Here is a 15,079-nt window from a genome sequence, read left to right as displayed (position 1 = left end):
ATCTAGAATAGGACGTTATAGACGTGAGTTTTGGGGAGACACACTGTAAAAACTGTGAATTGAAAGTACAGTCCAGAAATAATAATAGCCACGTAATGTAGGAGCGCTGACACTCCTAGGAACGTGAGGTAAATTTTTTTTTTTAATTCATTGTCGTTTTCACGTAAATGGGAAAAACTGAGTTACGGACGTGTTAGTTGATGAGAGGTAAGCCCAGCGCCCATCCTCCATATATTCAAACTATGCAAGTTGCGAAGGGCCCTCGAACCACCAGGGGGGCCCCCATGTTGTAAAATATGTTTAAAATTCAGGTAATAATGCATAGCGTAGTAGTAGACATGGCTATGGTTTTGAAGCGAAGCTACCCGCCTATCAGAAACCGAAAAAAGAAAAACATGCCAGAAATGTTAAATGAGAGAACATGAAGGTATGTACTAATTTTAAGGTGTGATTTTCAGTTAGGTTTTTTTCAATGAAGACATCAGACATTATAGCATAATTTTCTTTAAAGCTCCTTTGAAACAGTGCTGTGCAAAAGTTTTAAGCACTTGTGAAAAATGTTGCATAGTAAGGATTCTTCAATAATGCCATAAATAGTTTTCACTTAATGTCATACAAAGTCCAGTAAATGTTACAAAATCTAAATCAATATTTGGTGTGACCACCTTTGCCTTTAAAACAGCATCAATTCTCCAGGTACACCTGGATACAGTTTTTCTTGGTTGTTGGCAGATAGGATGTTCCAAGCTTCTTGGAGATTTCACCACAGTTCTTCTATCTATTTAGTCTGTCTCAATTGCTTCTGTCTCTTTATGTAATCTCAGACTGACACGATGTTCAGTGGGGGGCTTTGTAGGGACCATGACATCTGTTGCAGGGCTCCCTGTTCTTCTATTCTAATCTTTTCTATTTGCAAATGTAATGTTTGGGAGTCTAAAATGTATATTTCCTATTGACACACTAAAGCTGAAGATATAAATAAACGTTTTAAGACAAATGTTTTTGTGAAACATCTTATGTGCCTAAGACTTTTGCACAGTACTGTATATACAAATAAAAATGTATCCTACCACCATTTATCATTTACAGTTCTTATTTAATCCTTACATTATCATTGTAACGCTCATACTGCTGGTGTCCAGCTTTGATATTGCAATGCCACACCAAAAGTAATTTCTTAACTTGCATCAGGAGTACACATCAAAACGCGACATATTTGTTTCAGAATGTAATAATCACATACCTGTTCAATCATGCGAGCTGAATTTCATGTCAGTGCTTCAATAAACAATATCCATAGTTTGCACATTTAGAGAAATGTTGATGTATTTTCTTATGTTTACTTCATATTTATAAAAAAAAAAACAAAAAAAAAAACTTTAGGTTAAAGATCCGTTAAGTTAGGCCCTTGGAAATGTATTCAGCTGTGAAACTCTCATGTGTGTGTTATACTTTTTCAGAAAGCTAGGTGGTGCTAGAGTGTTATTGTCAGTGAGCATTTAACTGTCAGTTCGGGCTAAGAATATTTTTTCGGTGTTGCAGACTTTGTTGGTTACATTTTCCTGCTTTTTTGTCAACCACATGCCTGGTAAAGTCAATATATTTATAGCAACTTACCCGAATAACACTTCCAGGTTTGGTACCACCACAGAAATGCAAGAACACAGGTTCTTAAGCATGTTCAACCAGACCGCACGTTGGCCAAGTGCTGACTGACAAATACAAACAAAACAAAACAAATAGTGGTTTTATATGTCACTTAGGGGCAGGGTTATATAAAATAGTTAATACCACAAGAACAGACCAGCGTGTTTGCCCATGACTGACTGCACAGGATACAAAAAATTTTGTACATTTGTTATGCTTGAGAATATTGAAATGCTCAAACAAAAGTGCCTTGGAGGGGAAATCCACGGTGGGGGCGGAAAACTTTAAAAGAGGGTGGGGTTTACATGTATTCATTTAGCAGACCCTTTTACCAAAGCGACTTACAGATGAGAAGTACAACAGAAGCGATTCATCCCAAGGAGGCAGCAATAAGAGAAGTGCAGGGTTACTCCAAAAGGGGGCATCAGTTCCACTCACGGTTAAGGTTAGGTATAGGGTTAGGTAAAGGGCTCCCTATTCACAGATGAGCCAAAACATAATGGCCACTCACAAGTGAATGTTGATTATCTCCTAACAAGGCCACATGTCAAGATTTGGGTAGATTAGATGGTGAGCGAACAATCAGTTCTCGTAGTCAATGTGTTGAATGCAGGAGAAATGGGCAGAAGTAAAGACCTGAGCGAATTTGACAAGGGCCAAATTGTTATGGCCGAGCATTTCTGAAATGGAAAGGCCCATGTGGTGCTCCCAGTCAGCAGTGGTGAGTACTGACAGGGGTCCAAGGAAGGACAAACCATAAACCGGCAACAGGGTGTTGGGCGCCTAAGGCTCATTGATGCGCAAGGGCAGTGCTAGTCCGAACTGCCAGAAGGTCTTCTGTTGCACGTCACAGAAAATTTTAATGATGGTTACAGGAGGAATGTGTCACAAGTCACAACACACAGTGCATCACACCCTGCTGCATATAGGGCTGCGTAGCCACAGACTAGTCAGTGCGCCCATGAGGACCCTTATCCACCATCGAAAGCGCCTACAATGGGCACGCGAGTGTCGGAACTGGACCTTGGAGCAGTGGAAGAAGTTTACCTGGTCCGATGAGTCCCGTTTTCTTTTACATCATGTGGATGGATGTGTACATCGTTTACCTGGGGAAGTGATGGCACCAGGATGCACTGTGGGAGGATGACAAACCGGTGGAGGTAGTGTGATGCTCTGGGCAATGTTCTGCTGAGAAACACTGGGTCCGGCCATTCATGTGGACATCAGTTTGACACGTGCCACCTACCTAAACATTGTTGCAGACCAGGTACACCCCTTCATGGCAATGGTATTACTTGATGGCAGTGGCCTCTTTCAGCAGGATAATGCGCTCTGCCATACTGCACATATTGTTTAAGAATGGTTTGAGGAACATGATGAAGAGTTCAAGGTCTTGCCCTGATCTCCAAATTCCCCAGATCTCAATCCGATTGAGCATCTGTGGGATGTGCTGGACCAACAAGTCCGATCCACGGTGGCTCCACCTTGCAACTTACAGGACTTGAACAATCTGCTGTTATTGTCTTGGTGCCAGATATCACAGGACACCTTCAGGGGTCTTGTAGAGTCCATGCTTCGACGGGTCGGCACAGTTTTGGTGGCACGTGGAGGACCAACAGCATATTAGGCAGGTGGTCATAATGTTTTGGCTCATCAGTGCATCTTTGGTGGCGGTTTGGAGCTCCAGACTCATTTTGGAGCTTAGCCTGCAGCTATATCCTTCTTGCGTTTTCCAAAGAAAAACATTTTCTGAAACTTTTAACCTGATTGCAATTATTTCATGAAATTATAGTACAGATTTTTCCAGTGACATTGATTTTGAAGGGCTCTTAAAAGTGTTAAATGGACTTGCAGTTTGATGCTGAAACTAGGGTTGCTATGGAACGCCAAATAAACAGTACGAATGTCACGAGAATCACAAGACTTTTTGCAGAATGAGGGTTACCATCTGGACATGACCCTACAGCAGAACCATCCTGAACTCTCATCACAACAAACTCATCCATTAAAAGGTAATAAATGTATCAAACACACTTAAAGCAAAGTGTCATTTAATATTGAACAAAAGTGTTTACACAATGCTTTGATTATTCATGATACTGTAATACACATGATTAGAACATGAGAATGTAAATGAGCAATGATAAGCATCACAGGTATCCTTGGGGTGAATATGGTTACTGTAAAACCTATAGTAAGTATATGTTTTTTCCTAAAAGTTCAACCCTGGAGAAGCACATTAGACACTAGGCAACTTCCTCTTAACAGACTAAGTCAACATTTCTCTCTTGATATGTGGCAACACACCATTTGGGGAAACATTTGAACTGAACTAAATAACAGCTATTCCAATCGATTAACAGGAAGTTGCTACTTTACAGAGTATTATGTCACCTTAAAGAGTGTATCTTCAAAAAATTAAGACATTCCATAAATGAGCGGGGGGAAATAATCAGGTGGTATGTTTAAGTTATAGTTATACCAAAATGAAAATTCTGTTATTTACTCACTCTTGGATCATTCCAAACCCATATGCTATAATTTTTTCATTTAAATAAACTGAGAAATTCATGAATATTCTTATTGCAGTTCATTTCCACACAACAGCATTTAACATGAACATGTATGTCAAGCTCCACTACAACAACAAAAAAAAGCACCTTAAATGTAGTCCATATGAGGCATATTCCCAAACAAATCAATCGTATCATTTTAGTAGAATTACAACGTAGTGCACAAGTCATCTGGATTACTTTTATGGGATTTTTTTGGTCCTTGTTGGAGCATGACAGTCCTTGGTCACTATGACCTATCGTTGATTGGCAAGAGCAGAGTAACATTTCTTCAAAAAAATGAAACGTTTGTGTTCCCTAGAAAAAAAATTAACAGCATGCAGGTTTGGAACAACATAAGGGTAGTAAATAATGAAAGATCTTTCATTTTTGGGTGAACTTCGAGACCCAAATGGGCTATTTTCCACTTTTCCTTCCTTTGGTGGTGTTTATGTTGCTCTTGGTCCTCTGCAAGCGAGAAAAGATCTCCTTGAAGAGGGCCTTGTACTCAGGAGTGTTCTGGCTCAGCCTCTTGTCCACAGCCTCCACCTGTCGGCTGATGCCCTCCAGGGCCTCTGGAGTCGAGGGTGTCTGGGGTGGAGTGGGTGGCTGCTGGGGCTCCATGGCCCGGCATTCCTTCATGGATGGGTCCCTAGATACAGGTCGTGAAGTTTGCACCTCAGCATGGCGTAGACTCTCCTCATGGCGTCTACACTTCCCTAGCAGCTCTTCATACTTCTCCAGAAGGGCGTGGTACTGCTCGTCCACCTCCCGTAGGATGGACATACCCCTCTTCCGTACGCCGTTGGCATGAATTGCGTAGCTGCCTTTACGTCTACCTGAGGCGTCAACAGCAGAAATGGCGTTCAGAGCAGTATCGCTACAGCTCTTCCGGACAGGCGCCGGACCGCTCGGATCAGTTGCATCCCCGTTCTGCATTCCCGTCATAATGGCGTCATCCGGCGTGTCTGTCTCTGGAGCGTTGTTGAGCAGTGTTTGCTCAAGACCTTCTTCACCACTCAGCAGGCATGCGCGAGACTTGCGTAGCAGCTGCATCTCCAGGAGCTCCGCCTCCAGCTCATACACACGCCGCTGGCAATTCTCGGCCCCCATTAGGCGCTGTTCCAAGCGCTCAAACTCCTGTAGCACCGCAGCACATTCCCGCTCAGCGGCCTCACGCCGACCGCGTTCAGCCGCCACAGCTGCACGCAAAGACGTCACCATCACACGCAAGTGTTCATTCTCTTCGTCCACTGGCTGACATTCCTCTAGGTCACCGCTGCCTGGGTAAGACACCATGAAACCATCTTCATACCTGAAGGAGGAAGATGTAACATTTAGGTTTTGAGATTGCAATAATAGGCGCTTTTCCATCATCTGACTGAATGGTTTTCATTGGGGAACCATGCCGTTCCATACCAATCCGGGCTTGTTGGAAATGTTATTGTTTCTTTTTCCACTGTGGTGCAGTGAAATCAGGATAAGAATGGACTAACTGAACACGTGACCAATCGTGAGTCGCCACGTCACTAAAGGGGTTTCATCAAAACAGTTTGCTGTCCTGAGTATAGTTAGCTAACAGTGCTGAAAAAATGGATTGTAATCATACTGAACAGAACTGGGCTTAAGAGAAAATGCTACTGGAACCATTCCTCTCCGTGCTCAAACATTCGGCCTGATGGTGGAAAAGCGCAGGCACAGTAGGGTTGCACAAAGAATAAAAAAATTCAATTTACAACATTCCATTTACATCTACTCCCATTGCATCAGAATTAAACGATTTCTTTTTTTTTCAGTGGTTGTCTATTGTAATACATCATGCGTCTGTTAAGTGCACAAGCCTATCAGCAATGGCGTGACAAAACTATAACACTCCTATTATAACAGTGCAACAGCAATGAAGTAATTAAGGAACAAAGTCTAGCCTACACAAATAATATGGCATTAAAAAAAGAAAAAGCATTTTAATGAAAATTCTATTCATTGAAATTAATAGTCGTGATTACAATATCAAGGGAAATAATCACAAATTATGATTTTTGGCATCGTGTATTTGGCATTATTTTCAGTCTCCCCACACCTTCACACCAATTAATTTTAATGACTTTCTTTAGTCGTTTGTGATTACCGGATAAAGATTATTAAAAATCATTATATAGAAGTTAAATTCAGATTAGCATACTACTATTCTACTCTTACTATTTCTGTATATACAGGTAGTATGTATACTGTGCATGCATAATATGCAAATACACTCACTGAGCACTTTATTAGGAACACTATGGTCCTAATAAAGTGCCCGATGTGGTCTTCTGCTGGTGTAGCCCATTCGCCTCAAGGTTCGACATGTTGTGCATTCTGAGATGCTATTCTTCTCACTACAATTGTACAGAGTGGTTATCTGAGTTACCATAGCCTTTCTGTCAGCTCAAACCAGTCTGGCCATTCTCTGTTGACCTCTCTCATCAACAGGGCATTTCCGACCGCAGAACTGCCGCTCACTGGATGTTTTTTGTTTTTGGCACCATTCTGAATAAATTCTAGAGACTGTTGTGCATGAAAATCCCAGGAGATCAGCAGTTACAGAAATACTCAAACCAGCCCGTCTGGCACCAACAATCATGTCACTGTCCAAATCACTGAGATCACATTTTTTCCCCATTTTGATGGTTGATGTGAACATTAACTGAAGCTTCTGACATGTTCTGCATGATTTTATACATTACACTGCTGCCACACGACTGGCTGATTAGATAAATCACACGAATAAGTAGATGTAGAGGTGTAACTAGTAAAGTGCTCAGTGAGTGTACCCGGATGACCTAATACAGTTGCCAAAATACTGTATACAGCATATTCTGCACAAAATACTATCAACCTGTTTTTCCATTTCCAAAGTAATTTCAGCTGTAATTTTTAGCATCTGTTTTTTTTACTTATTTGAAATCTGACATTTTTATACACAATAGAAATGAAAATGGAAAATAACAGTTTTATTTCTCAGAAGTTGAAGAAACGCCCTCATATACAACGTGATAAGGTCAAGTGACAATGTAGCATGTTTATCGTGGAATAATGACTACTTTTTGACTTACTACTAAATAAAATAGACAGTATACAGTGCAGTATTCAGACTGCACGTACAAAAATAAATTTCGATTCCGATTAAATATTCAAGTTGACCATGGTTAGAACATGTTTTATCGACAATATAAATTTCCATGATTCTTTAAGGTTTTTTTTTTTTTTTGACTATTTACATTAAATGTGTTTAAGAAAATCCAAAACATTAATTCAGAATATACTATGAGTGGACTTGTCACTTTAATTATGAGGAAAAAAAGCACTAGGATTTAAGAGTAATGAACTCCAAATCTCAAAGCCATTTCATTTCATTCTTGGTGATTATTTGTCGATGCTTGGTAAAATATTGTTCCCTCTGTTACAGATTGTTTCCCCGAGGAGATATTTTCCTATGATAAGACATTGCTCAAATGCAGACATGATGAATGTGGATGTACCTGGGAGCGGTGCAGAGTTCTTTGAGGCAGGGGAAAGAGTGCACAGTCGTTCTCCTCTCCTTCTTCTCTCTGCGAACCCTGAGCTCTTCCAGTGTACGCAGTTCCTCCACACGAGCAGTGAGCGTATCCACCTGACCCTGCAGCATCTCCATAGTGCTTGTCAATCTGCATGAATATATTTACATATAATCAGTCTAGTTTTCTATCCGTCCTACCACAACAAACCATATCAGAAATGTACAGTACTTCTGCATTGCTCATAATGGGTTGGATTCTGAGAATATTGAGAAATATATGCTGGAGACTTGACTACTTTTCCTTCACCATCTGCTCCAATTCATACATTTCAATTAATTGTTTTATAGAGAAATTCATACACAGGCACAATTTATATTTGTCTCCAAAATTAATTTTAAGTAGTTAAGCATTAACTTTTAGGCCAATCAAAAGTTTCAGATTTCAATAACTAAAAAGGTACTGCAATGAAATACAGTAATTTAATATAAAAAAAATAAATACAAAATAAAAATAAAAATATCTGCAAAACTTTTCAGCAAAATCTATACCAATAGCAGTAAAACTGGGCAGTTCTTAATACCACAGCAAAAAATGAAATTTATTAATTTATTTTACACTAAATACACATTATATTTAACACATTAAATACACATATACTTTAAGTGTAGTATAAAAAAAAAGTAGGCAAAAATACTATTAAAAATATAGATGATAAAATATAATAAAATAATAATAATAATATAGCTGTAAGCAGCAATTATTGGGGTCCAAGCACTTTTGGAGAGATGACTAAAATAATCAAATTTGACGAAATAGATGCGATGGACAGCTATTTTGGTGTCAAAGTTCAATTGCTTTGAGCACAGGATTTTCTTGAGTTATAGCGCCCCCTATCATTGAAAACTGATGAAATTTTGCCTGTGTCCTCAGAAAGTTCTGTTGTCCATGTGTGCCAAGTTTGTTATGTTTGAAACTTGCGCTCATAAGATACAGGCCAATCAGTCATAATGGGCCACACCCAAATATGTATTGGCTAATATTTTCCTAACGACTTAACAATTAAAAATTATTTTGATCTATTTGTCGGGAAGGTCTGTAGATGATGTATACCAAATTTAGTGCAAATCGGACTAACGGTCTAGGACAAGTTCGTAAAAAAATCCATGTGGTATAAAACTTTTCTTGCCGAAATGAAAATTAATGTGTCCATATGATTTGGGGGCACTGAAGGATTTGGAGAAACTACAAATTTTCTGGAGTTATTAGCAAAAACCTGAATTAACTTATTATAGCGCCACCTGTTGATCGATTCTCACAAAATTTGATGTACAGCTTCATGTAGATGTTCTGCTTGAGTATAATAAGCTTCATGACAATCGGCCATTCACAATTCAAGTTATTATTTGCAGAAATTTGATTGGCTGCTGAATTGATTTTTTTAAGAATATGTTAGCAAAGTGTACAAACATCTCAAAGATGATCTAGAGAAATGGGATGCACCTGAGCTAAATTTCAAGTGTCATAGCAAAGGGTCTGAATACTTGCGTCAATGTGATATTTCAGTTTTTTCTTTTTAATAAATTTGCAAAGTTATCAAAACTCTGGTTTCTGCTTTGTTATTGTGGGATATGAAGTGTAGATTGATGTAAAAAATAAATCATTTAAAGCATTTTAGCATAAGGCTGCAACATAACAAAATGTGAAAAAAATGAAGAGGTCTGAATACTTTCTGAATGCACTGTATACTTGAGCACATTTAATTTGAACTTTGACGATAAAGTTAAATATGCTTCGGTGCTTGGACCCCTAATTAATTAACTAAATTTAAACAATAGCATATCACCTACAACCCAACAAGTGCTAGCCAATTTACCAATGCTACTATGGTGAAGGCTTAGCTCATGAATATTAAATACATAAGATGTTTGCCCAGTAGTTCTAATTTTGGCCACTAATCAGATAACAAATGAATCTTATAGTGATGGTTTGGCTTGTGAATATTACTGTAATTGCTTAAAAGCTCCAGGAAGGTTTTAATGCAAAGTCAGCATGACCAAATTCATATTCATGAACTAATCTTTTGCCACAGTAGGATTCATCATTTTGTAAAATAACTAAGTTGGACCATTGCCGTAGAAGAAAATGATAGCGCTTCAAATTTTGCATTATTGGTATTGACATACCAGAATGTTTGACATCCCTAGTGTGGAGTGTATCACCCATGATACTCTGATAATTTATAGCTCACCTTTCAATCTTCTGTTGAGACCCTTTGCTCTCCAGCACCAGTTTCTCATTGGTAATCTCCAGTTCGCGCGCCGTCACGTCCAGCTGCTCGTACACTTTAGCGTGCTGCTCGTTCATCTCACGTAACATCTCCATCTGCTTGGTTAAGTACTAATACATAAAGAAACATATGAATTAGCCATATTCCATTTACTGCACCAACTGTACATAGTACTGTATGGAGACTTCGGACTATATCAGATATTAACTATATATTCAGAATGATTCTGCTGGTGATTTAAAATCAAGCAAAATATTGCGATGATTTTAATATGCTTTTTATTTGCCTATTAAGTGTCATTGGATAAGTTTCGCAATCTATTTCATATCTTTGTCTAGCAACTAGATGACAGCAGTAAGTCAAAGATAGCGTCTCTGATTTAAGCTTAAGTAGCAAAAATGGTCATAGCCATAACATTACTAGTTTCACATATCTAAATGTTGTGCAATCCATACATAATGAGGCCATGTGAACTGTATCCAGATATATCCTCATCACAGCATGCCATTGTTCATGGATGTGTAATCGAGTCTTTGTTTTGGTGGATCTGGAACAGAGACAAGACGACTGCTGCCTCCCACTGCACGCACTCAGCTAACAGTCTCTCATCTGTAAACGCACTCTATATGCTCCGGCTCATAATGAGACTATTAGCTGAAGGAAATCAGTAAAAATGATTCTTTGCTGAGATAAGAAGGGTTGTGCTCCATTCAGAATTGAATTAAAATGGCCTTTTAAATTACATTTCAATTCTTCAGTCTGAATTGAAATTGAGGTAGCAAACTGGATGTAGAATTGTAATTTAATCCTGAAATTATGGAAGAAATTTTTTCATTAAAAACAATAAAATTCATACAACTGCTGAAAGTGTAGGTTTTAATAATACATTTAATTTTCAGTTTGAATTACCCATAAATTTGTTAATATCCACACAACATATGGGGGCCTGGGTAGTTCAGTGGTAAAAGACGCTGGCTACCACCCCTGGAGTTTGCTAGTTCGAATCCCAGGGCGTGCTGAGTGACTCCAGCCAGGTCTCCTAAGCAACCAAATTGGCCCGGTTGCTAGGGAGGGTAGCGTCACATGGGGTAACGTCCTCGTGGTCACTATAATGTGGTTCGTTCTTGGTGGGGTGCGTGGTAAGTTGAGCGCGGATGCCGCGGTGGATGGCGTGAAGCCTCCACACGTGCTATGTCTCTGTGGCAATGTGATAAGATGCGTGGGTTGATGTCTCAGACGCGGAGGCAACTGGGATTCATCCTCTGCCACCCGGATTGAGGCGAATCACTACACGACCACGAGGACTTAAAAGCGCACTGGGAATTCCAAATTGGGTGAAAAAAATTAATAAATAAATAAAAATTAAAATATCCACACAACATATGGGATATTGCCAGAAACATTAGATTGATTGAATGTTTGAAATGACACCAATAGATATTTGTATTTAATAAATGAACTTTATGATGAAAGAACACTTAATTTCCTATAATACTCTAATTTACCCCAAATTTTGATGTTGAGATTTTTTTCTAAAAAGTTTTTTTTTTCCTTAAAAATTACATGAAAGAAATTAAAGATTTTTAAATTGACGTTGTTTCCATAGCCCACAAGACAGCGCAAAAAATACATATGAACCATAGTGTTATATTATTGCAAAGAAAATTTCTGGCTTTTAAAAAAGTGCATTTCATTTTAACTAAACTGCATGAAATTAAAAGATTTATCCAGCTTATTTTCTCAAATGTTCTGTATAAAGTAAAAATGAGGGAAAACACTTCAGTGGACAGTTCTCTGTTAACATGGTGTTGCACTGGCGCCACAGACTCGAGCTTCATGATAACAGCGATACCACAGTATTTTTCATTCGTTACAGTTGTATGTACGGTAGCAATATTCCCAGATTGTAGTGGTATTTGGCATTCGGTGGTGAAGCGGCTCAGACTATGTCTAAATTCATCCGGATAAATTTGAAAACAGCATTTTCAAAACGCTCTCCATCGCCATTTTCAAACATTTTCCAAAAGTCCCTCATCCACATTGAAACATCTGAAATCGCTTAAATTTCCTTACTGTGCATGTGGGGGGGGGGGGGGGGGGGTGGAACGTAAGAAGCATGGCCCTGTGTATTTTCCATGTACAGTCTGAGTTGTCCTCAAACTTTTCCAACGGACAGCAATTCCTTATACACTTCCTGTCGCCTTTAAAGGGATTCAATGTGAAGGTTGTACAAAGTAACATTTATCTTTAACAATGCTATCAAAGTGAATAGCAGGCACAACAACGCCGCTACAACATGGGTCGCCATCTTGAGTGTTTTGGGTTGAATGGATCACATGACTGTGTCACATGACAACAAATACATCATCGTTTTCAAATATCTCCGTTTTCCTGTCCACACTACAATGCGAAGATGCCGTTTTCAAATGTATCCACTTGGGAAAGTGTTTTCGAAAAGCTCTGTTGAACGGAAGGCCAAAACGTAGAGAGCAAAAAAAAAAAAAAAAAAAAAAAGAGGCATCAAACGAAAACTTATTAGTGTGGGTGTGGCCTTAGACTCGCAGTCCGGGGGGCTGTTCAAATAGACGGAGCACAACAGAATGGAACAGAACGTGAGGATTGTGAGACGCACCTTTCCAAACTGAACTAATTTCCTGACGAAGCATTTTAATAACCCATTACTTAATCTGAGAAACGCTGATAAGAGAGAAAGACGCTTTTGCGTCAACCCACATGGTTTTCCAATTGTTTTTCTATATAAACATGTGCTAGATGGACGACTTTGACTGTTTTGCCGCGTTTTGTAGTTTATTATATAGTCTTGTGGAGGAACGCTGTAAAACGCGTCTCGAGACACCTGCGTTCTGTTAAACTTTATTTGTTGCATGGCATCTAGACTTCTTTAGTGCAAGAGTGCCATCGGTCTGAAGTTCTCATCAGCGCTTGCCACACATCTAAAATGCAAATGCAGTTTTACCATTCAAATGTGTGTTTTTATCTTAAATTTTAAAATATTCAGATTTTCATTTGACAGCCTTAAAAGTGATGTGGTGGAGAACAGCCAAGTAGCAGATTTAACCATCGATACCTCAGAGTCATTCAATGGTTGCCATTTCAGATTGCACATTGGGGTTTCTCAGAAGATTTCTCCTTTATTCACGCAATATTATGCTACTAATTTTCCTACCCTGGATCAAGGCAGGATGTTTTCATAGCCACAAAAAGAATCTGATAACAGGATGCATTTCCACTGCTAAGCAGAAAAAATGCTTATGCAGATGTCCGGCTGTTCTGGAGCTGTACCTCGATCTCCTGCACCTGCTCTTCATTGTTGATGTACATCTGCTGCAGCGAGTCCTCCAGCTCCTTATTGCGCTCCAGGAGGGTTTTACCCAGCTCAGCGGCCAAGTGCAGATCTACAAGAAAAGAGACAATAGGCAAACAAACAATAGAGTATCAGGAAAAGGGTTCAATGGTGCTGGTTTGGAAACAAAGAAATCCACCAACAATATAGCACAACCGTTCGTACCATTCTGATGTTATGTACTGCTCTCTTATCGTTTTTCTATCTCAAAAAATACTTAAGAGTATTGATAAAATACTTTAATGTAATCAGCTTCAAAAAAATTGAAAACTGATTATTTTACCCAAAATGTGTGTGTGCTATGTATATTTATGCTCATTAGAGTTTTGGGGCATTCCTGTTTTGACATCAGTTGTGAGTTGAATGTAGTGTGCACTTCATGTGAGGAGTGCTAGAAGTGCTGCCTATATAGAGTGTCTCAAATCAATCCCTTATGAGGTTTTGTAACAGACCCCCCCGTGTTGCAGCTGGAATTAGTGGCTTCAGTGTGTGAAAACCTGAGAAGGGAGCGAAACGAGGTCAGAGAAAATCCTGCTGTTTAATTCTGCCAAAAGGAGGGTATTTTTTTTTAATCCTCATGTTTTTTGATTAACATGAGCCAGCCAAGACACAACTGAAGAAATCAAACACAAGAGACAGAGCGGCTGATCGTGCTCTGCTGAAAGTGGAGTGTGTACAAACTTTGTACTTTATTATCTTTTTTATTGAAACTGATTTTTGCTAGATCGAACATATTTTAAAGACACTCATCATTTTCCCATTTTGTAAAGGTGATGTGTGTAATTTCTGCACCACTTGCATTACTAATCCAAAAATAAGCATTTCGCTGTTAAATACAGGACAATAGGCATACCATACAAAACATCTTAATTTCAGCCACAATACAGGACGTCCTGGCCTATGAAACTGAGTGCTGATTGTGGCTTGTCAGTCCCTAAAATTCTGCCAACCATCTCCTACATCTCTTGAGGGTGAGATGGAAATATTTTATTGTATTGCAGCGGTTATCCACATGGAACAGAACACATGTTTCTGTCAAAAAAACATCTCCCATCACTGGTTATTATTCTTACATCAGTATATCCCTGTTGAGCTCAGTGTGATTTAAAACTAAACACCCTAAACATAAATACAGACACAAACACAGTCCCCCGGTCTACTCTAGATGCTCTTTTAATACCCAGTAGACACAGGCAACATGCTAACAGTGACAGTGTGACACGCAGGGAGGAAGTGACATCGTGGGAGATGCTTCATTGGATGGAGTTGAGTCACTGGCCTCTATTACTCTCATATGAGTGCAAAGATTTGTCACTGGAAAGATGCTGTCAGCCATTAACACAAACATACCAAAATGAGGAACCACAAAGCACCACACGTATAAATCATACAAGAGCATTATTGTGCAACAGTATAACACGGCTTCTTCTGTCTGTGTGTGTGGTAACTGATCCCATGGGGAAGTTTACTGGAGAGAAACACAAACCACAGAGGCGAGGATACACATATTGTAAATGAATTTTGTAAAGTATTCTGTCCTGATTCATTGCAAGTACCTTTCTTGCAGTACTTTACAGACATGCACTGATTCAGACATTTTGGCCAATGTCCATATATAAATGCAGACAATTTTTTTTATGTTATGTTTAATGTGATGGACGATATTATAAATCAATACTGTTTTCTCCAA

General features: G+C 39.1%; 1 protein-coding gene across 1 annotated transcript in view; it reads right to left on the bottom strand.

Annotated features, from left to right (window-relative positions):
* Window positions 1-834: 834 nt before the first annotated feature.
* The window catches only part of cdr2l (cerebellar degeneration-related protein 2-like), a 34,238-nt gene continuing 19,993 nt past the window's right edge, over window positions 835-15,079 (bottom strand). Inside the window, exons 3-6 of the mRNA XM_051715639.1 lie at window positions 13,329-13,441; window positions 9,987-10,135; window positions 7,721-7,885; window positions 835-5,514 (exon numbers count right to left, since the gene is read on the bottom strand). Coding sequence (XP_051571599.1) covers window positions 4,617-5,514; window positions 7,721-7,885; window positions 9,987-10,135; window positions 13,329-13,441 — 1,325 coding nt within the window. The 3' untranslated portion in view covers window positions 835-4,616. The remainder of the gene's footprint in view (window positions 5,515-7,720; window positions 7,886-9,986; window positions 10,136-13,328; window positions 13,442-15,079) is intronic.

The sequence above is a fragment of the Myxocyprinus asiaticus genome, chromosome 14 (genome assembly GCF_019703515.2).
Source record: "Myxocyprinus asiaticus isolate MX2 ecotype Aquarium Trade chromosome 14, UBuf_Myxa_2, whole genome shotgun sequence".
NCBI classification, from domain to species: domain Eukaryota; kingdom Metazoa; phylum Chordata; class Actinopteri; order Cypriniformes; family Catostomidae; genus Myxocyprinus; species Myxocyprinus asiaticus.
The sequence above is the reverse complement of the archived record's forward strand: the minus strand, read 5'-3'. Positions and strand labels throughout refer to the sequence as shown.